This window comes from Marmota monax, unplaced genomic scaffold (genome assembly GCF_021218885.2).
Source record: "Marmota monax isolate L192 unplaced genomic scaffold, Marmota_monax_Labrador192_F-V1.1 WCK01_AAM20220418_F8-fsc00110, whole genome shotgun sequence".
In the NCBI taxonomy this organism is placed as follows: Eukaryota; Metazoa; Chordata; class Mammalia; order Rodentia; family Sciuridae; genus Marmota; species Marmota monax.
Genome location: NW_026694633.1, coordinates 1,200,027 through 1,223,830, shown reverse-complemented (window position 1 = coordinate 1,223,830; position 23,804 = coordinate 1,200,027). Strand labels below are relative to the sequence as shown.

The window sequence follows — 23,804 nt, the reverse complement described above, 5'->3', positions numbered from 1 at the left end:
AGTCAAATAACCTCTTTTGTGTTCCCATTTACCCACGTAAAATGGTGGTGTTGGTGACAGAAATACTGCAAGAAATACTTGTGGCAGAAGGATCAAAAAAGCAAAGGGTAAATCTCTGAGAGCTAATTATTTAGAAGATAATAAAATGGACAAGTCTTTTAACAAAATTTGTGAAGAAAAAAAGAGAGATAGCCTCCCCTAACAAAGACACAGAAGAGTATTTTGAGAAAAATAAAAATTAATATGTATAGTTTTCTGCAGATGTTTATAAACATAATGAAATATAATTTTAATATAAAATTTCTTTATAAAACAATTGATAAATTTAATAAATGTATATATCTGTCAATCAACCTTCAGAAATAAGACACAGAATATTTCTAGTTCCCCCTAAAAGATTCTGTATGTTTCTTTGTGCAGATAATTTTGAAAACAAACAGATTTTCTATGAAACAGGTTCTGTGTGGAAACAGATACTTTATAAATTAAGTCAAAAGAAAAAAAAAGAGCTGAATACTCCAATAACCATTAAATTTATTGAATCAGTAGACAAAAAAAATTCTTAAAATTAAATTCAACAAGCCTAAATGGTTTTCTAGGCAATCATGTCCAAATCTTAAAAGAACAGGTAGGATTATCTGTTATAAAAACCACTCTAGATTCTAGAAAGAAAATAAAAGCTATGTAACTCATCCGTGGGTTGTCTTACATTGCTGCCAACATTGAACAAGGATACTATAAGAAAAGAAAACCATAAATTAAATTTAATTGTCAACATCAATATAAAAATTCTCTAAAAAAATCAGAATATAAAAAAAATAAAATTTAAAAAACCCAGAAAATCAGCAAGTCACTATAACCAACATCACAGAAATATGAAGGATGATCAGACATGATTACAAACAACTATATGCCAAAAAAACTTGATAAACTAGAAGAAATGGGCATACTCTTAGATACATATACTGTACCAAATTGAATTATGAAGAAATGAAAAACCTGAAAAGACCAATAACAAGTAGTGAGAACGATATTGAATCTGGGTTTGGAGTGTAGCTCATGTGTATAGCCTTGAATGGCACTATAAACAATAACAACAACAAAACTTTTCTACTGAACAAAAACCCAGGACCAGATGACTTCACTGCTAAGTTCTACAAAACATCTAAGGAAGCATTAACAACAGTTCCCCTTAAGTTATTCCAGGAAATAGAAGTGGAAGGAAATCTTTCCAACACACTCTACAAGAACAGCATTATCCTGATTCCAAAACCAGATAAGAACACAACCCCAGTAAAAATCAAACAAGCAAATGAAACCCGATAGGTAAATACTTTTATTAACACAGATACAAAAATTCCAAGCTGAATATTAGCAAACCAAATTCAATAGCACTTTAAGAAGATTATTCACAATGATCAAGTGGGATTTATGCCAGGAATGCAAGGATGATTCAATATAAGCAAATCAGTAAATGGGATATATCACATCAATGGAATAAAGAATGAAAACCATAAAATTATCTCAAAACATGCAAAAACAAGCATTGGATAAAATTCAACATCCCTTCATGATAAAAACACTAAACAGTTACATACAGAAAGAATACCTCAATATAAAAAAGGCCACAACAGCCAATATTACAGTGAATAGAGAAAAGCTGAAAGTGTTCTAACATCTGGAACAAGACAAGGATGCCTACTTTTACCACTTTTATTCAACATAGGCTGGAGCTGCTAGAGTAATTAGGCAAGAGAAAAACGTAATGCTATACAAATTGGTAAAGAATTTAAATTGTAACTCTATATTGTATACTACTAGAGAAATGAAATGCTGTACTCCCTTTGTATACAATGAATCAAAATGCATTCTGCTCTCATGAATAACTAATTAGAACAAATAAATAAATAAAATACTTTAAATTGTTACTGTTGTAGATGACATGATCTTACATATGGAAAACTCACAAAACTCCATGAAAAAGTATTAATACTAATAAACAGATTTGGCAGTGTTGCAAGATAAAAGAAATGAACATACAAAAATCAGTAGCAGTGCTATACGACAATAGTGGTTTATCTGAAATAGAAATCAAAAAAGCAATCCAATTACAATAGCTATGAAAAAGTACTTAAGAATAAGTTAACCGAAGTGATGAAAGATCTCCACAATAAAAATTATAAAATACTAATGAGAAAAATTGAAGAGCTCACCAAAAAGTAGAAAGCTATTTTATTTTCATGAATTAGAAGAATCAATATGATTAAAGTGTCTATACTACCCAAAACAACCTGAAGATTCAGTATAATCCCCCCCAAAATGTCAATTGACATTCTCTACAAAACTTACCAAAGAAGTCCTAAAATTTCTATGGAAATACAAAGAATAATGAAGAGCCAAAGTCATGTTAGCAAAAAAGAACAAAACCAGAAGGCATTAGAGTACTTTACTTTAAAACATACTACTAAGCAGTAGTAATCAAACCCCTCATGGTATTGGCATAAAAATAAACAGAATTAAATGGGACAAAGTTCAGAGCCTAGAAGTAAATTCATGTATCTACAGTCAACTGATGTTTGACAAAGGTGCTAAGAACAAGCACTGGAGAAAGAAGTCTTTTCAATAAATGATGATAGGAAATTTGGATATTCACATGCAGAATAATGAAATTAGATCACTATCTCTCATCAAACACAAAAATCAAGTAAAAGTAAAGATTTAATAAGACCCGAAACTATGAAACTACTAGGAGAAAACATAGGGAAATGTTTCCTCTTCATAGGGGAATGGGCAAAGGTTTTTTTGCACATGACCCCAAAAGCACAGGAAACAAAAACAAAAATATACAAGTTGAACTACATCAAACTGAAAAGTCTCTGAACAGCAATGGAGACAATCAACAGAATGGAAGAAAATACCATAGAGCGGGAGAGGATATTTGCAAACTATTCATTTGAAAAGAGTTGATATCTAGAATACATGAAAAACTTAAAAAAAAAACCTCAATGGCAAAATAAACAAAGAAACAGATTAACAAGTGGAAAATAAACCTAAATAGACATTTCTCCAAAGAAGACATAAAAATGGTCAGCAGGTAGATGAAAAAAAAAATGTTCAACATCACTAATCATCAGGGAAATGCAAACCACAATGAGCTATCACCTCACTTTAGTAAGAATGACTTCTATCTAATATACTAAAGATAACAAATGCTGGCAAGGATGTGAAGAAAAGGATACTCTTGCACACTGTTGTTGGAAATGCAAATTAGTACAGCCATTATGGAAAATAATATGCAGTTTCCTCAAAAAAAATTTAAGTAGAACAACCATGTAATCTAGCAATCCCACTCCTGGGTACATATCCAAAGGAAATGATATCAGTATATCAAAGAGACATCTGCATGCGCATGTTTATTGTAGCACCGTTCAAAATAGCTAAGAAATGGAAACAACCTCAGTATCTATCAACTGAGGAACAGACCAAGAAAATGTGGTAAATATACACAGCGTAATACTATTCATCCTTAAAAAAGAGTGACATCCTGCCATTTATAAAAACATGAATGGAAACGAGACCATTATGTTAAGTGAAATAAGCCAGGCACACAAAGATACATGATCTTACTTATATGTGGAATCTAAAAAAGTAGATCTTACAGAAATTGAGAGTAGAAATGAAGTTATCATTGACTAGGAAGAGTAAGAGGGAAGAGAGGAAGAGAAAAGGAAAGGTTGTGAGGGGGATATGCTACACTTCAATGGAAGCAAGAAGTTCTGGTGTGCTATTGCATAGTGTGGTGAATATAGGTAATGTAGATAAGTTTTCTGTGTTGGCTAAAAATTAAATTTTAAAAAAATTCAGAAAATTAAGCTCAGAAACATATACAATGAGTTTCAACAGATGCTTGAATGTACCATGACACAGCAGTGCACAACTGTACCACCAACTGCCTCCAGGTCACACTGACGCTTCCCTTGGATGATCTTAACACCCTTTGTCCCCTCTCCTGCTTCCTCTGTCTCCACCTTGATGCAGGCCTGTTTGACATGCAAGCTAAGTGGCTGCCTCTGCTTTACACATTCACCATCTGTCACCCCATGCACCGTGCTTCAGATTATTTGAGCTGAAATAGCTAGAATTTTACTGTGTTTTGTTTCTGCAGACCCTACCTCAACCCCTGCTGTACAGTAAAACACCCGTCACCTTCTGAGGCCCAGCTTCTAGCCCCAGACTTTTCTTCTGCTCTCCTCTGATCCCTACATCTTTAAAGTGGATCTGACCACTCTTTCCTACTGAAGCCCAAAACTAATTTTATTGAAGCCTTCATCATATATCACATCTGCATTAATAACTCTCTCTTCCTGGACTGTCAACTTCCTTAAGCAAGGTCTTAGTATCCCTCGTTTCTGGCTATACGTGGGCCTAAAAAATGAGCTGACCAAAGTAGAGGGAGTTTCCTGGTAAGTGCAGTTTTCTTGTATTTAACTTAAAACACTACGAGAAAGAGAATTTCAGCAATTTCAGAATGAAAGGAATAGCTATTTCACACTGTAAAACGTCCTTAGTTCGTTCTTTGGGCACCACGACCACAATTCTGTTCACAATTGTGGCTATAAAGTTTGTTCTTGAAAATTCAGAGCAGCAACAGAGGAAAAAAGTATAAAACCCACACACAGGCTAAAAACTTAAATATCTGATCAAGTAGAAGTGTAAAGGGAATAGGATCCAACAACCAGTATTACCGTCTGTTGCACAGACAGGGAAACAAAAATTGAATCTTAATGTTCAATTCCCACAGCACGACTAACTGCTAAATTAAGGTGAGTGAATCTACACAGATATAAACAAGACTTCAGGAAGCTTAACTGTCAGAAAAACACCATCCTTTGATAAACATGAAAACAATGTGACAAGTAAGAAATCATATCACAGATACTGAAGAATAAAAGAAAATAAAGCTTTCCCCCCTACCTTAGACAAACTTCAAGCAGCCACATTAAATTACAATAAATTGTAGCTAAAAGTTGTTTAATTAAGCATATGTTTGGGGCCACCCAATCTTAGAAAGAGATCAAGTCCTGCAGGAATCTAGGGAAGGTCATTGTTCCTTACACCTGCCCTCCTATGTTGCTCATTCTGTGTAATTAATGTCAATCCAAACCATCTGTCCTGCTAGGCTGGCTTTGTGCTCCTCCAGGGCCTGCACCTAGCCTGTTTTATACACCTCATCCATAACATTCTGCATAATGTCACGTACTAGGTATGTACTCAGGTATTTGATTGAATCAGAATGTGAGGACTGTTAAGAAAACTTACACTGACGGCTTCATCTTACTGGTTAGAGAAAAGTTAGCTAATTTCTCGATGAATAAATCGAAGGAAAATCCATTTAAACTCTTTTTTGGTGGTAGTGGTACTGGGGATTGAACCCAGGGCCTCACACATGCTATGCAAGTACTCTACCATAAGCTATATCCCCAGCCCCCATAAGCTAAAAAAGAAAAAAAAAATCTGTACACAGGCCTTAAACAGCCTCCTCTTTTCTTCTGGCCAAGGCAAATTCTGCTGCCAAATAAACTGGTCCTAGTTTCCTCCAGGCAGCGTGGAACCAGGCTCTTTACAATGGATAAAATGGGAACAGGGCCGATGAACCCTAGGTTTCCCAGAGAAGAGCTGGGCAAAAATTCAAACTCTTATGAAGAAATCAGGGCAAAATATGAAGGCATTCATTCAGTCACTGAGCAAATATTTATTGAGTACCCCCTCCATATGAGATATTGTGCAGGGTGCCAAGGCTCTAAATATTTGAGATTAATATAATGCTGGCAGGATGGCCTTCATGCAAGCCTAGGCCACTACTTCCTTTGTGGCACTGTTACTAAACACAGCCAATTTAAACAAATTTCTGCATGCTTAAAATAGCAAAATGAAGAGAATATCATAATAGAACCTTAGATACCCAAAGTGTCTCTATGCTTTAGTCACTAAAATATTTTTAGCTTCTGCCCCACCCATGAAATTCAGAAAATTTTCTACAATATTTCTTCAAAGGGAGAATAGCATTTGTTGTTTGTTCTTCTGGACAGATTTTTGTTTCAGAGACAGCAAATATTTATTTACTTGTTCATTCATTTATGTACTGTGCACCTACTATGTGTCAGACACTATTGATGCACTGGATCTACCATGAGGAACTGATAATAAGAAGAAAATAGATATAAATAGAAGGACAGTAAAGGAAAGCAAATCAATAAGTGACCACAATTTCAGGATATGGTAAGAATAACCAAGAAAACAAGATAAAGTGATGTGTAGGTGAGTGATTAGAGCCATTGAGGAGCTGGTGTTTGACAAAGAACACAAGGAAAGTGTGTCTGAGGAGGTCAATGTCAGCTGAGACCAAAGGAATAAAAAGGAGCCAGCTGTGGAAAGACCTGAAGGCAGAGTTGCATTTCAGGTGAAGATGAAGATTAATGCAGAGGTGGATACAAGTCAGCCCTGATCCAGGACCCACTGGGGGCCCCATGTGGCAAGGAGGGCAGAACAGAAGAGCTCTCACTTGTGGCCAGGCAGTGACCAGTGCCATTACTCACTTTCCCATTCAGCATCAATCCTGCCTTTCCAACACCATGCTGGACTCTGGGGAGAGGACAAACTCTAAGCTCAGTCCCTGCTTTTGAAAAGCTCTGAGTTTAAAGACAAAAATGTGTACAAACTGTCCAAGGAAAAGGCGAGATAAGCAATAACACAGGTAGGTAGCAAAGTGCTACCAGGTTCCAGATGAAGAACAGTAAACCACCTAGGAAGGAGGAGAAGTGTCAGAGGGAAACTTCTCAGAGAGGGTGACATTTGGGCTGGTACTTGAAGTAGAAGAGTGAAAGTCAGAGAAGGGGGCATAGACAAGCAAAAGATTGTATTTGCAAAGTGAAAAGAACAGAGGGGATGACATGAAAGTCCCATTTGGAAACTGGGCTATGAGAAAGTGGAGGATTGGGCAGGAGATAAGCATAATTTTAGGAGCTTTGACTATAAGGTTAGAGCCTGAGTTTTGTCCAGAAATAATGGGACACACCTGTTATAATTTTAGAAGACACCTGTGGTAGTAGCTGTGAAAGGTGTATTGAATGAGCAGATAGCTCAGGGCATGATCAAGTTAGCTGTTGCACTAGCTCAGGCAAGAAGGCAGAAGCAGAACTGGAATTGTAGCAATGAAAGAGAAACGAACCCTCTGGCTTCAGGTGCAAGGAGAAAGAGAACAAACAAGGGCAGGATGTAGGAGCTGGTCCAGCGTAAATCCACAGCACTTGAGCCTGACCTGAATGTGGCTTTCTCTTTGTCTTCTTAATTCCTTTATTTTATTGGCTTCTTTATTAAAGCTCATACTTCATGCTGAAGGATTTAGTACTCACTTTCTCTTTCCCCTTACACCTTCCAAGAGGATTACCTATTAATCCAAATGCTGACAGTCATTCATTTCCATTACAAAAATAGCCCCACTCTATAGCAGGATCCTCACCGCAACTAGATGAGCATTTTAAATGTAGCCTGAGAAGAAAACGATTCTCAGCACTCTCTCTGTTTACTGTATGAGTATTTACTGTGTTTTATGTTAATGGAATTTAGCATCAAAAGCAACGTATATCAAATTGAAATGAAGAAATAAACATAAAAAATATGAAGCATCTCATCTTATTCTTTTCTCCATTCAGTGAGAACTAAGCAGGAAGCACTGTGGGGGACTCTGAGGAAACATGCATAAGAATCTATCTTTGGGTTGTCTAAATTCTATCAGGGAATGTTAAACACAAAAGTAACAATAATATGAGATAAGATGTGATATGCACCATAAAGAAAGGTACAAAATATCAGGAATTTAATGAGTGATTACTTCTGGTTGGTATAATCATGGTAGCTTGATTTTGAAGTTGGGATACTTCAGCTGAGACTGAGTTCAGATGGTGTTTCAGAGCTGGGCAGGGTGGCATATATAATTCATCTCAATGACTCAGGAGGCTGAGGCAAGAGGATCACAAGTTCTGTGCCGGCCTCAGCAACTTAGTGAGACCCTGTGTCAAAACGAAAAGTAAAAAGGGCTGGGGATGTAGCTCAATGGTAGAGTACCCCTAGGTTCAACCCTTGGTACAAAGAAAGGAAGAAAAAGAAAGTATTTCAGACAGGGGAGATTTCATAACCGTGGGGAGCTGGGGAGACACAGAGCTGGAGCACAAGTAGTGTGTGAAGAATCAGCCAGAAAAAAAGGCTGGAGGGAGCTGAGGTCTCAGGCCCTGTGGAGCAGTGGATGGCACTGCAGACCAAAGCAGGCTTTGAACAAGACTTGGAATGATCTGAGAGTGGGTAGGTCTTAAGGTGAATTTTCTTAGTAGTGGTGGATGAGACATATTAGACTGGAGAGAGATTGGAAACTATTAGAAGGCTATTGAAATAGTCCAGGGCAGGGGTAATAAGAGTCTGAAATAAGAGTGGATGCAGTGGAATGCAATTTCATGATAGAGTGGATCCCAGAAGTCTTAGCAAAGGAACTCAAGTCATTCCATTTTTCAGGAAGCAAGAGAAGGTGAAGCAGTTTTTGTTCTCCATTTTCTAAATCACATTTGCTACTTTGGAAGAAAGATAAAATTTTCATTATATAATTGAAGAATGTATCAATGTCATGGTAGGACTGAATTGTTCACTGGGTGCTTTCAAGTATACCAATTATATTAATTCCATTAATATAATATTAAAACACCTTTTCTAGTTTTTAGCTAAGAATTTTAATTGAAAAAGTAATATGCACACAAGGCAAAATCCCAGTGAAGAGTGATGTATGAAATGAAAATGCTCTCATCTAACAAGCTCCTGTTCTAGAGGCAACTGCTGTTATCACTTTTTGAAACACAGTTTGAAAATGTCCTATTCATTCAAAAACCAATACACATGCATACACATACTCTCCTCTGCCTTTGATTCAAAAGCTCCCATTTTCCACTTAATTTTCTTCTTTTCTGCTTCCATTATGCATGCTCTCATGGAAGGCTCCTTAACCTCTTTACTATTGACATTTTGTATTGGTAATTTTTTGTTTTAAGGAACCTGTCCCAAGCATTGCAAAAGTTTAGGGCAATGTGTCCAGTAGGTAGACAAATCCCCCAATTGTAATAGCCAAAAAGGACAAATGTTCCCTGGGAGTGTGGGGCAGGGGAAAAGAAATCATCCTTGTTGAGAACCACTGTTTCAATAAAACATGTGTATCAGTCTTAATTTTATTAAACCCAGCTGTTATGTCTTTCTACCATAAGTCCTTCAAACCTTTTATGTCAGGCATGACATCACAATCATTTCTTTTTTCTTTTTCCTTATATAGCACTTTTCTCATCTACCTGCCTCTCTAGCAGTTGTTTAATGAAAGGAATAAACGGCATGGAAGGCAATTAATGTTACATATCCTCATCACCATCAAATCCTCTCTAAAAAAAATAATAACCAAATGCATGCAAATCATTTTCCTGGATAGTTTGGTAGGTTATGTTAGAATTATAAGTTTTCATGTTACTTAGTTTTCATGCTATTTGGAGAGGCAACAATCGAGCTATATACTAGTTAGGATACTAACTAGCACAGGCAGAGCATTTGGTGTCCAAATAAATGATGCAGAGATAAATGCTATCAAATTTAGAGGAAGTAGAGAGGGAAATTTTATACTTGGGACAGTAGATAGTTTTTGAGTGAATTATTCAAAAATTAATTAGAAAGAAAGAGCAAGAGAGGAAGAAAGGGACAGAAAAGAAAAGCTACATGTATTAGTTGGAATGATCATCACTGCTAGAGCTACCAACACTCTGATCAAGCTAATAACATACATATCAAATAATTCCTGCTGAAATTTTGAGAGATTGGCTTTTGTTCTTTCAAGTGATCCTGAAGATCTGAACTGGATGGTGCTTAAGAATATCAAATGCTAGATTTATAAGTGATATTATAAGGAGACAAATATTCTAATAAATGTAATGTTTAAGATGTGTGCAAAGAAAACTTTTCCCTTTTTCCCTCCATTCATTTTATCCTTCTGTAAACATTGCTGTGTGCCATGTGTGTGTCAGCCCTGTGCCAGGTACCAGAACAGGATCTGTGAACAGGACACTGGGCAGGATTTGATCCTCATGGAGATTTGATCAAATAAACAGATTTTTTTTTTTTTTGCATAGAGAATATATAAATTCTCTGAGTGATTCTAGTGTCATTTCAAATCTCCAAACCATCTGCATTCATACTGCATATTTATGGTCCATTGTCTCTGTACATAGTAAAGGCAATTAAATATTACCTTATAAACCTTCCAAATATGTCGGAAATTATAAGGTACACTGACCACAATAATTGATTTGCCGCTGCAGTGCTACTCCCTCAGGACAGAGAGGCAGAAGATATTGTATTTGTGTAAAATAACTGCCTGAATGTTTGGGTGAGGCAGTGAGGAATCACTAATCAAACTGAATAGAGAGAATGTTGAGAAAGGAGAATATAATTATCCAGTTGGAATTTGGCCAGTATTGTAAGACAGATTCTCTTCATTCCTGAGGAAGAGAGCATTCCAACTTTAAGTTGTGCTGTGCTTCAACTATTAATGTATTTCTGACTCAGCTAAGAGACACCATATGATCTTTTGAATCTCCAACAGTCCTACCTTCTTGGCAACCCCAATGAGGAGTTCCAAGCCCTAAGAACTTGGATATGAGTCATGAAAACTTTACTCAGGAAAAACTCTTTTCTCTTTTGTAGACAGGAACATTTATATCATAGACATTTAGAAAAGCTCCATTAGTGCTTAGGGCTGTAAGCTCTCTGAATGAAAGGTAGATAGAAGTTGTGGTACCAAATACATCAGTATCAACTCACTGCCAGAAGCTGCATGCTGCTTAGAAAACAATCTACACAATACAAAATCCGGGAGGATAAGGGATTATCTGATCACATACTCCTTGAGCATTTTTTAAAAGCTATGACCCCCTTCTCTGTCTCTCTCTCATATGCATGCATGCTAACAAAAGTGTGTGCACATGCGCACATGCACACACACACGAACGTGTGCACACACACACATATGTATGTGCCCCCTAAGCAATTTCAGAAGTGGGGGCATCTGTTTTCATTGAATTCAGTCGAGGTTTAGAAGCTATAGTTTGGTGAACTTAATTGTTTATAGCCTAAATTCTTCCTTGTAACATGGGAACTGCTAAAAAAAAACAAAAAAAAAAACCCAAAAAAACATCTATTACCTGCATGCTCTCTAAATGAAGAAGAGGGTTCAATTAAATTGCATATAAAGGGGACATGCAAATTGAGTTGCTTGATCTTACTATATAACTATCCTTATACGATCAGAAACCAGATTCTATTTTTCCTGCCTTCCAAAGAAATGATATAAAATAATATAAGCCTTAAGCTCACTACTGCTTTTTTTTTTCCAATGATAAGCTCCTTGGGGTTAGCCACTTAAAAACACATCCAAAATTATTTTAATTACACAGTCTAAATGCTTTAATGTTACCAACATTTCATTAGTTTTTACTCGGAACAAGTTAAGGTTCTGAATCCAGTAATTCAACTTGATTTTTCCTTGGGGTATTTAGAATAAATTACTCAACACCTCAGTGAGCCTATGTACTTTGAAGTTACTTCTTCAAAAACACTGCTTTTTATTGAAGACTCAGAAAAAGGTTTACATCATCTCACTGGGTATTCTTTATTCTTTAAAAAGAATCTTTGGTCTAGTCCTTACAGCAGGGGGCACTCATTTATCTTTTCTCTTCTTCTCTTTACTATGATTCATTACACTGGAACATATTGAGATATTCAATCAACACACTTATTGATTCTACAAGGCATTGTGTCAGAAGGGATGATCTCCTGGAGAATATGATCTACTATCAAAGACAAGACATACACCACATAATACAAACTTAATGTTATAACTGTATTCATAGTTTTACTTGAAGAAGTTAAATAAACTTCTTGCTAGATTTACTTGGCAAGTGGTAGCTGAACTTTACTTCTGAATTCCATGGTAAATAGAAAATTTAATAATCCTGTTTTTAAAAGCATTATGTTATTCTGTAAAGAATAATGTTTCTTAAAAGTTGGTATTCATTTCTTACCAGACAGGGCTGTCAAATTTGCATCTTTGATGAAAATTTCAGTTATTCCAAGACCCTTCAAAATGTCTTTTAAGTCAATTTCCTGTTCAACTGTGAACCTGGAAAACATAGGGGGAAAGTATTTAGTTACAGAATCTTGTTACTTTGGACAAGAATTAACCGTTAAATATGTTGATTCAAAACCTCTATTTTGTAGAGGGTAAATTATGTTAAAACTTGGTTTTTTTCAGGGGTGGGTACTGGGGATTGAACTCAGGGACACTTAAACACTGAGCCACATCCCCAGCCCTATTTTGTATTTTGTTTAGAGACAGGGTCTCACTGAATTGCTTAGCATCTTGCCATTGCTGGGGCTGGCTTTGAACTTGCAACCATCCTGTCTGAGCCTTCCTAGCAGCTAGGATTACAAGTGTATGCAGCACCACCATGCACTGCTAAACTTGGCTTTTGATTGCAAGAAGCATTTGATTGTTCTTTTAAAAACAGGGGGAATCAAAGACATGATGTAACAGAATAAGATTTAATTTCATGAGTTAGAAAAAATATGATACAGACAAAACTGCAAGATATAGTCGAATAAATGAATTTTGAGATCAAGAATCATTAATTACTATGTAAATCTTATAAACAAGTATCTTTCAAAATCTTTTGACCTAGTATCTACTATGTTTGATTTTTCAAGCTGGTAATAATCATAAATTTATCCAATGTATTTTATTTTTTACTTAGTATTTTGGTCAATTTATGCTGCTCATCCACACTCTACCATGGGCAGGGTTAAATAAGAGACAAGTTCTGCTATAAAATTAATGCATTCAGCATTTCAACTCCACAACAACTATCACATTAAATATGTGTCTTCATAGTTAAACTAACTTTGAGAACATAAATAAGGGTGTTATCAAAATATCATCACTGATCAGTGAAACTGAGTAAAATATCACATTCTAAAAACTGTAGGCATTTATAATGAAGAGTTTTTTAAACAAAATAAAAGTGGCTTTTAATTTTTTAATTTTTATGGACTTAATGGGTTATACATAAATGTGCACCAATTTTGTAAAAAGAAAAACAACATTAAATGTAGTGGTAATAAACAGAATATTAACTTTAAAAATGGTTTCCACACTAGAACCATATTGGTTAATATGGAATCTCCTCCAAACCAATGAATTGTATCACCAATCTTTCTAGTGACAATTATGAACCAACATGCCTACATTAACACATACACTTTTAAAAAGGAAAGATGTTTATTAATTTTTAAGAAATCATAAATACTGGTCAGAATAAACATTTTCCTTTTTATAAGATATTGCCTTTTGATAAATACAGCTTATAAATATAAATTTTTAGGCAATAGATTATGCCTTTAAATGAGCTATATCTATGACAGTTACTAAAATTATATCAGCAATATTTCTGATGTCTTAAGAAGAACTAGAAGGAAATAATTTTTATAAACAAGCCCAGATATGAAGAGGATTGATCATGGAAAATCAGTTTTAGCAGGTTTATGCTTATGGAAAAATAAGTTCAACAGACAGGTTATATGCAATATCAAACATATTGATGTAAATATTGAATTCTACCACATTTTATACTTTAACTTGGATTTAATATTATTTATTTTGTTTTATACCAAAAGTAAACACTGATCATGAAAATAGAATTGTTCTAGGGTACACAGCTCACAAAAGGAACAGGTGAGAAAATCCAGTGTCTCAGAGAACACACCCAATGGCTCAGGGTGTGTGTGTGTGTGTTTATTTTTGAGCACTTATAAGGAGCTTCCTATACATCAAGAACTGTCCCAAATGTTTAAACACCACATTAATTTAAATGTCACACCACTAGGCAGGTATTATTAGTATTATTCTCAGGTAATAGAAAAAAAGAAACTAAGTGGCAGAAGGTTAAATAACTTGACCAAGATCGTTCAGCTATTAAGTGGCAGAGGTGGAATCTAGATTCAAGTAGAATTATATAATATCCTGATTCATTTAAAATAGGAAAGTAAAAGAAAACACCAGTAGTGGGTTCTTTATACTTCTTAAAAGCAACTTGATTTGTTTCATACTCTGGCTGGCCGGTCAGGCAAAGATGAGAAATTTATCCAGGTGAACTTGAGCGAGTTGCTTAATTGTTGACCCTCAATTTTGCATGCGGAAAACAGCAATTATAATATGTACTTCAAAATATTGTTAAAAAGATAAGCAAAGTCTCTAATAATCTTCAGATGGGGATGGCATGGGTGGACATGCAGTGTAGAGCAGAAACTATCAACACTGCGTATCATATTATATGTCATGTAATCATAGGTGCTCTATGTTTGCGTACTAGTAGTATTTGGAATAATTTGGTTAAATAACTAGATTAGTCCCTGCTACTTTAATCATAAATTAGTTAAATCTAGTATTTATTCATTCCAGTATTTATAATACCTTGCATAGGACAAACCATATAGATCAAAATGAAATAAAATCTTGGAGTTCATAAGATGTTTTGTTCAAAGTTAAAGAAAGATGTAAATAATCTCCATTTATCCATGTTTTACCTATTTTCCTTGATAACCCACTGAAAATAGTTGTAATTCAATTGTTATATCTTTCCTCTTAATATAGACTAATTATTAATATAAATAATCTTTGTCATCTCCCTATCTTGAATGCTTCCTATGTCCCAGGCACTATGAAAATCACTGTGCTTGTAGTATCCCATTTAATCCCTCCCATCATGATCTCAAAAAGCAAAATGATAGGTATTATTTTTCTCTAAGATGTAGAACAAATAGAAGTTTAGAAAAGTTGTGCAACTTGACCTAAGTACACAGGTAACAGGTGGCAGAATATGAGGATATGAACTAAGGTCTTTCACCAATCACTATAATGGTTTTTAAAAACAAAACAAACAAACAAAAAAACACTACAGGGAGATTGTACTTTTCACTTTTTAAAATAAAAAGCCACAACACTACTTTTTATTTTTTATTTACTTTTTTGAGGTAATGGGGATCAAATCCCAGTCCTCATGCATGCTATCACTGAGCTCTATCACTGAGCTACTTCCCAGCCCCATCACTATTTTTAAAGACAAAAGGAATACCTATTTTAACAAAGACAAATAATATCATCATACACTTGAAACTCTCTATTTGAGTAAGTTCAAGAGTCATGTAAAGGGAAGAAGCATGAAAGCTGAGAAGAAATGTGAAACAAGTGTTAGAAAAAAATATATATCCCATGTAGAAGATTATAAAATCTGTAAGCAGTCGAGAAATAATCAAACTTTTTGTAGAAAAACCCAAAAGAGAGCATTCATTTTAAAGAACAAAATCATATGGCTTATGATATTTGTCTTTTAAACACAAGAAACTAAAATGCTTTATTAATAGATAATAGTTTCAAAGCAACAGGATGGTTGGTGGTTACAAAATGGAGCAGTACTTCACATCTTTTGATTTCCAGTACTCTGATCAAAAATGAGAAATCTGAGACTACAAAAATTAGATGGAATGAGAGCACAGCAAGGTGCATTTCCATAATAAGTATTATGATATTTGATGTTGATTCTAGAAAGATACTCTCACACCTAAGTAAAGACTGACAAGGAAGAGAGCAAAATTCAAGAGAGAACAGTGCTTTTTTTTTTTTTTTCAGCTGTTCAGATAAAAGTATATGTAAAGCTGCCTATAAGATTAACACAAAATAAGTACTAGGACTTAAAATGAACACTTAGCCAATAAACAATAATAGAATAACCATATGATGCTTACTCTTTGTTAGGTATTATTTCAAAGTGCTTTTTAGATATATACACATATATTTTATATATTAGACAATTGTTTTTTGTTGTTGTTGCTGTAGTGAAAAAATTGGAAGAAGATCTGGCAATCTTCTTTAAATCTTAAAGATGTACAACTGTGTATAAACATTGTGGTATTTCACTGGGTTTGATAATACAACAAGGAGGTATAGCATCTTACATACATTTTTGTATTTTGAATAAAAGTTCAATTTCAATTCAGCATCTAGTTCTTGTGGAATCTATCGTTCAGGGGTAAAAAAATCAGAAGAGCACAAAAGTAATTGCTCCTTCTCCACTTCACCTGCCAAATACCCTATACTTGTTAAGGAGATTGTTTAGAATATGTTTGTATAAGATCCAGTCTGGTAGAAAGCAAAAGTATCTTTCAAGCAGGAAAAGAATTTGGTCAAATTATAGAAACCCAAGTTTGTTCTTTCAAGCAGGTCAAATTACAGAAATGCAATTTGCCCTCTCAAGCAGGACAAGAACGTGGTCAAATTACAGAAATGCAAGTTTGCATTTTCAGAATAATAACACTACATGAATAAAACTATACAAATAATTTGATACAGAGTAAACCTAGAATACAGCTATTAGAAATATTTTTACCTTTGCTGAAACTGGGTCACACAAATCATTACCTTCATTGAACATTTAGTGGACCCTAATGCTATAAAATGGAGGGAATGGACAGTTTCCCATTGGTTACTAGAACATGCAAGTATTTTACAACTGTCAATCTGTTAAAAAGGGAAACAAATTTTATCTTATTTAACTATTTAGTTAGCCTTCTCATCTGTGCATTAGCCATGCAGAAGGAAAGTTTGTAGAACTCCTGGAGAAATGGATAGTATGGTATTAGCTGTGCCTGGTTTAGTAACAGGCATTAACATGAGCAAGTGAGCTAAACTATTTCATAATTGAAGAGTATTTCTTAGAAAATGAAAATTTAATTTTCTTCTGCTGCCATATTCAATTTCTCAGTGGACAGCACCCGAAGGCCACATTTTCTTATGAACATGGTCGAATTAGAATATATAATACTTATTAAGTATTCATTTAGCATTCTGTTAAAATACTCCAAAATGACTATATCTTCACAGAATTGAAGCTTTTGCAGAGAGTATACTTAACTTATGGAATTTAATAAGGGAAGCATTAGTACTGCATTGAATTTCTCATATTATCAAAAGAAATTTTCTATAAAATTCAAGGGAAAATACAAAAATAATAATAAAATTTCACTAAATGATGGTTAACATGGACTAAACGGTTTGCAAGGTTAGACCTTGTAAGGTCCTTGCTAAACATCTAGACAGCCATCTTAAGTGACAGCTGTCATTTTTAAGAAAAAGTTTCAGGGCCTTTCTGAGAAAGGCTCACAACTCCCTCATACCAACCCCACCTTTAACACTCCGCCTAGCTCTAATAATCTCTGAGCCTGCCCCACAAAAGTCCCAGAACTCAAGCCTGTGTTGCCTCTCTCTATCTATGGAGAGATGGGCCTTTATTTGTCAGCTCTGACAAATAAAATCTCCTTTGAATCTCTGCCTGGTCTCCATCTTTCATTTCTCACTTGCTCATCTCCTAGTTCCTCACTTTCCTTTCAGACCTAACTTAGATAATAATTTAAATTGAATTATTACTGTTTAAAAGAATATTGTTCTTTGGAGTTAAGATACATTGTTTATATATTAAGTATGTTAAAGTCAATTATATATTTTCAAAATTGGTTTTGTTAGGTATTCACTGACTACTTCTCCTTGAAAATAGAATCACAGTGACATCTTTCTGTAGAAACCTATTGTTATATTGACAAATTTCTAGACATATGTGACTTGCATAAACGGAATCAGGAAGATATAGAAAACCTAAAGAAACCAATATCAAGTAATAAAATTGAAACAGCAATTAAAATCTTCCAAAATAAAAGCACAAGGCCATATGAATTCTCAGCTGAGTTCTTCCAGACCTTTACAGAAGAACTAACACCAGTCTTTCCAAAATTTTCCATACAATTGAAAGCGAAGGAACATTCCCAAATACATGCCATGAAGCCAATATAACCCTGATACCAAAAAGGAAAGATGCACCAGGGAAAGAAAACTACAGACCAATATTCCCAGGGAATATAGGGACAAAAACCCTTAATAAAATATTAGCAAACTGCATTCAGAAACATCAAAAAAATGATATACCATGATCAATTAGGTTTCATTCCAGGGAGGCAATATTGGTTCAACATAGGCAAATCAATAAATTTAATTCACCACTTAGAAGTAAGGACAAGAATCAAATTATCATCTCAATAGATGCAGAAAAGGCTTTTGATAAAATCCAGCACCCATTTAGAATTTACCTCAACATTGTAAAGGCCACTTACAACGGAACCCAAAGCCAATATCATACTAAATAGAGAAATACTAAAAGCATTTCCTCTAAAATAGGAACAAGACAATGCACTCTTACTACTCCTATTCAATACAATCCTTGAAACATTAGCCAGAACAATCAGACAAGAATAGGAAATTAAAGGGCTACAAATAAGAGAAGTCAAACTATCTCTCTTTGTTGATGACATGATCCTGTATTTAGAAGACCCCCACTCCCCAAAAAAGAAAACTTTGCCAGAAGACTTCTAAAGCTTATAAATGAATTTAGCAAAGTAGGAGATACAAAATCAATTCCCCAAAATAAATAGCTTTCCTATACTACAACAGTGTTTCAACCAAGGAAGAAATTGGAAAAATCGCACTATTCACAATAATCTCAAAAGAAAAGAAAATCTTGGGAATTAATCTAACCAAGGAAATACAAGAGCTCTATGATGAAAATCAAAGAAAATTGAAAAAGAAATTAAAGAAAACCTTAGAAGATGGAAAGATCCCATGTTCTTGAATAGGCAGAATAAATATTATTTAAATGGTCATACTATCAATAGCAATATACAGATTTAATGCAGTTCCCAACAAAATACCAATGACATTATTCACAGAATTAGAAAAAACAATTCTCAAATGCATTTGGAAGAATAAGAGAATCAGAACAGCCAAAGAAATACTAAGCAAGAAAAGCAAAGCAGGAGGCATCACAATACCTGATCTGAAATTATATTACAGAGCTGTAGTAACAAAAACAGCATGGTATTAGCATCAAAATAGACAGGAAGATCAATGGAACAGAATACAATATGCAGAGATAAATCCATATACCTACAGAGGACTGATATTTGACAAAGGTGCCAAAAATAAATTGTGGAGAAAAGACAGCCTTTTAAACAAATGATGCTGGGAAAACTGGATATGTAGAAAAATGAAACTGGAAACCTATCTTTCACCCTGCAAAAAACCTCAAATTGAAATAGATTGAAGACTTAGGTATCAGACCAGAAACCTTACAACCTCTAGAAGAAAATGGTCAACATTCCATCACATAGGTGCTGGCACCAACTTCTTTAACAAGACCCCCAAAGCACAAGAAATAAAACCAAGAATCAATAAGTGGGATGCTATCAAGCCAAAAAGCTTCTGCACAGCAAAGGAAATGAGGAAGAACATGAAGAGAGAGCCATAGAGTAGGAGAAATTCTTGGTCAGATACTCCTCCAATAAGGGATTAATTTACAAACAACTCAAAAAACACCAAAAAAATGAACAAACAAACAAACAAAAAAACACCCCAAAATAACCCAGTCAATAAACGGGCAAAGAACTAAACAGAAACTTCCTAAAAAGAAAAAAACACAAATGGCCAAAAAACATGTTTGTTCAACATCTTTAGCAATCAGGGAAATGCAAATCAAAATTACACTAAGATTTCATCTCACAGGAGTCAGAATGGCAATGATCAAGAATACAAATAATAATAAATGCTGGTGAGGTTGTGGGGGGCAAGGTACACTTGTACATTCTTGGTGAGAGTGAAGACTAGTATAACCACTCTACAAAGTAGTATGGAGATTACTCAGAAAACCAAGGATAGAACCACCAAATGACCTTGCTATCTCACTCTCTGGTATTTTCCTAAAAGATCTAAGATTGGTATATAAACATTAAGGTGGCTATATACAGTGATATAGCCACCTTAATGTTTATGGAAGCACAATTCACATATATATAAATCCATATATATGGAGTTCTCTCTCTCGTTCTCTCTCTCTCTCTCTCTCTCTCTCTCTCTATATATATATATATATATATATATATTCTCTCTCTCTCTCTCTCTCTCTCTCTCTCTCTCTCTATATATATATATATATATATATATATATTCTACTCAAAATGGAGTTCTAATCAGCCATAATAAAAGAATAAAATTATGGCATTTACCAGTAAATACATGGAAAAGGGAGACTATAATGTTAAGCAAAGGAAGGCAAACTCAGAAACTCAAAGGTTAAATGCTCTCTCATATGCAGAAGCTACAATAAAATAAAGAAAAAGAGGAGGGAAGGATAGGATAACATAAAGGGAAGATCAGTAATGTAGAAGAAAGAAATCAAGAGACAGAGTAGAGGGATAGGTAAGGGGAGGCAATGCAGAATGAATTCTTTAAAACTCATATATGTGCATATATAAATATACCACAAGGAACTTCACTTTTATGCACAGGGAGAAAAAAGCAATCAAATACAAACAAACAGATGAGTGAAAGAAAGCCTAGGAGAGTGGAGGAAAGAGAACATGGGAGGGGAAGGCAGATGGGAGGAGAAAAGGGTGGGGATCATGAACTGAAATCAATTTGCCTGATATATGTTTGTCAGGATGAACTCTGATACTATGTATAACTATAAAGCTTTAATTAAAAAAAGAAAACTACTGTCAAGGAAAATGATACATATTAATCTCCTAGCCAAAACTAAAATAATTGAGCAATTTGGGTTGTTATTATCTTTTTTATAAGCAGACAATGGTATGTGTGGTTATATGTTATGTTGGGGTAGATTATGAATATATAACATAACTTTCTAGCCAAAAATATCTGCAGTTTCAAATAGATCTCCTTAACATACACCAAAAAATCAACTAAGTTTTTTTGAAAAATAGGCATTTACATAAGACATAACTAACATTTAAATAAAAATTCCTAAATCAGAATAAATATGAATGAGTTTTAATAATTCAGCTTCAATATTATTGTCTTATTTACCAACTTTCAATATTCATATATGAACACATTTTCTTAATGAGAGTTAAAACTGTGCTGCCACATATACACATAGATGATCTGTTATATACTGATATGTCTTGTTTTCTAGTTGAAATATACACATTATGTCAATAGACAGGTTATATGTGGTAACTGATGTAACTTTCCTACTAGGTTTTAAGGTATTCAAAGATAGAATAAATATTTTCACTTACCATGTCCCTTTAATGGGTCAGAAAAGTGGCACTACTCTTAAATCACAGAAGGAAAGCAAGACTCACAAAAGATAACGTTATTGTGGGATGGTAACAGATAATAATACGGAGGTGCAAAAGTAAGCAAGAGGGAGGATCACCCACTTCAACAGGCACTTCATGGAGGGCTTTCTAGAAGAACTGTGTCCAAGGTGATCCTAAAGCCTAAATAAACAATTTGGGGCAACAAAATGTGAGGAGGACATTTTGGTTAATGCAAATAAATGGAGACCCAGACATGAAAAGAACAGGTGCATATGGCAATACTACAAGCACATGGATAGAACATGCTACCAAATGTTGATGTGATGAGTGGCCAGAGGTGAGGCAGATGGAGTGAATGGTGGTCAGGACATTCTGGTAGCACGGACCTTATTCATTGTGAGCACAGTTGCTTCTTCTTGCTTATTTATGGTTATATCTCAGCACCTAGCAAAGTGACTTTCTTGCAGTTCTTAATGACAGAGATAGTTTTCTCTTGAGCTGTAATCAACTTTCATAACGATTTACAAAAGACTGTCAAAGCAAATGAAATTTGGAGACATTTGGTTGAAAAAAAATCTTATAGAATGAAGCTAAGGATATTGAATCATATCTGAACATGGGTCTTGTATATTGTACTGAATGAATCAATAAATGAATGTATGTCTCTGAGCAGGACCATTTGCGTATGAAAGAATCTGAAAGAGCAGAAAAAGGAAAAGAAGAAAGAGGTGGGGAAGGAGAGAGAGGAGGACACTTAAAAATTCAAAAACAATTGCAAGAATGTTTCTGAGTCAACCCATCCCCTCATGCTGTGGGAGGGATCACATAGGACCCCTCACCTGGGCAGGTATACTTCCACTTTTTGCTTCTTCACAGAGTTGGCCCATTCTTCAATCAGCTGTGCTTTGACCAATGGCTCCAGAGTGGCCAGTGGAACTTCCTGTCTGGACAGTACCAGCATCATGCTTATCTCATCTCCCTCATATGGTATTTCTAGGACTTGGTAGATACCACCAGCTTCATTGGATCCATCACTAAATTCCCCTAAGAAAAGGAAAGAAATATCATAAAAGACCCATTAAAAAATTAAATTTATCATAACTTTCTTGTTCTAGTTCGTGTGAAATAAGAAATTCTGTCATCTGAAAAAAAGAGTTCATTTGAAAATACACCCTGAAATTTAAATGATTCCTCAGTCCTGTAAAATTTATTTAATTTTAAAATCCTCAGAATTATTTCACATAGTTATAACCTATTCTCTAAACTTATTTTTTTAATGAGATTTTTCAATATATTTAAAGAGTATCATTAGCAACAATGAAAAACTCTGGTTAGAACAACAAAGCCCTGGCTTCAAGTTGGACACAAAGCACATTTATCATTATCTGCCCTTTTTGGTGGGGGTGGGGGTACTGGGGATTGAACTCAGGGGCACTTGACCACTGAGTCATATCCCTAGCCCTATTTGTATTTTATTTAGAGACAGGGTCTCAACTGAATTGCTTAGTGCCTAGTTAAATTGCTGAGGCTGGCTTTGAACTCCCAATCCTCCTGCCTCTGCTTCCAGAGCTGCTAGGATTACAGGCATGCGCCACTGAGCCAGCCTCTGCCTATTTTCAAAGAATGGGAAACCTGACTTTGAAATACTTGGTACTCTGATATCACCACAACTTTAAATTTTAAGGCCAAGGGTACACAGCTGAAATGAAATCTAAGCCTCCTTCAAGAGTCGTCTAGTGTATTTATGATGAATAAGATCTCCAAATTAGGTAATTAGGTAAACACGGTAAATTGGCTTTGTATTATATGAACTTAGCCAAATTATTTGGGCTTTAAAAAATCTTTTTAAAAACAGCAACAAAAATAAAACTTATGTCCCACTGCTGTAAGTTTTCTCCATTTTCAAAAATAAGTGTAATGCTTTTGTTATGAATATTTTCCTATAGTGGACATAGGTTTTTTTAGACATCAAACTAAACATTTTGATTTTCATATAAGTGGGTATTTTTCTTGCATAATTTGACTGTTAACTTGATTAACAGGAATTATAGTCTTTCAACATTAAACATACTCTGAAATAGAATATTCTAACATATATTTGGCTTAAAATACATTTCTGCTTATGACTTAACAAATTATTACAATTCAATTTTGTATTTAGGAAGAAACTTTAAAGGGTGCCATAAAACATCTTTGAAAATAATGCCAAAGAAATTAAATAATATATTTGACCACAAACTGTAGACTATCAATAATTGAAACTGTGAAGGAACAATGATTTCTGGGGACACACACACACACACACACACACACACTTGATATCTATCAAAATTTTAAAGATATAGAAAAGTTCTTGTGTAAGAAGAATGCTTATAAATCAAAAGGTGATAAGAAACTCAAATCTTTTAATGAATCACATAGTATACTAAAAACATCCCAAAGTCAGTGATTTA

General features: G+C 34.6%; 1 protein-coding gene across 3 annotated transcripts in view; it reads right to left on the bottom strand.

The window, feature by feature from the left end:
- The window catches only part of Serpini1 (serpin family I member 1), an 81,553-nt gene that overhangs the window by 6,098 nt on the left and 51,651 nt on the right, over window positions 1-23,804 (bottom strand). For all 3 annotated transcript variants that reach the window (XM_046422915.2, XM_046422913.2, XM_058572249.1), the window contains exons 5-6: window positions 22,191-22,395; window positions 12,159-12,256 (exon numbers count right to left, since the gene is read on the bottom strand). In XM_046422915.2, coding sequence (XP_046278871.1) covers window positions 12,159-12,256; window positions 22,191-22,395 — 303 coding nt within the window. The remainder of the gene's footprint in view (window positions 1-12,158; window positions 12,257-22,190; window positions 22,396-23,804) is intronic.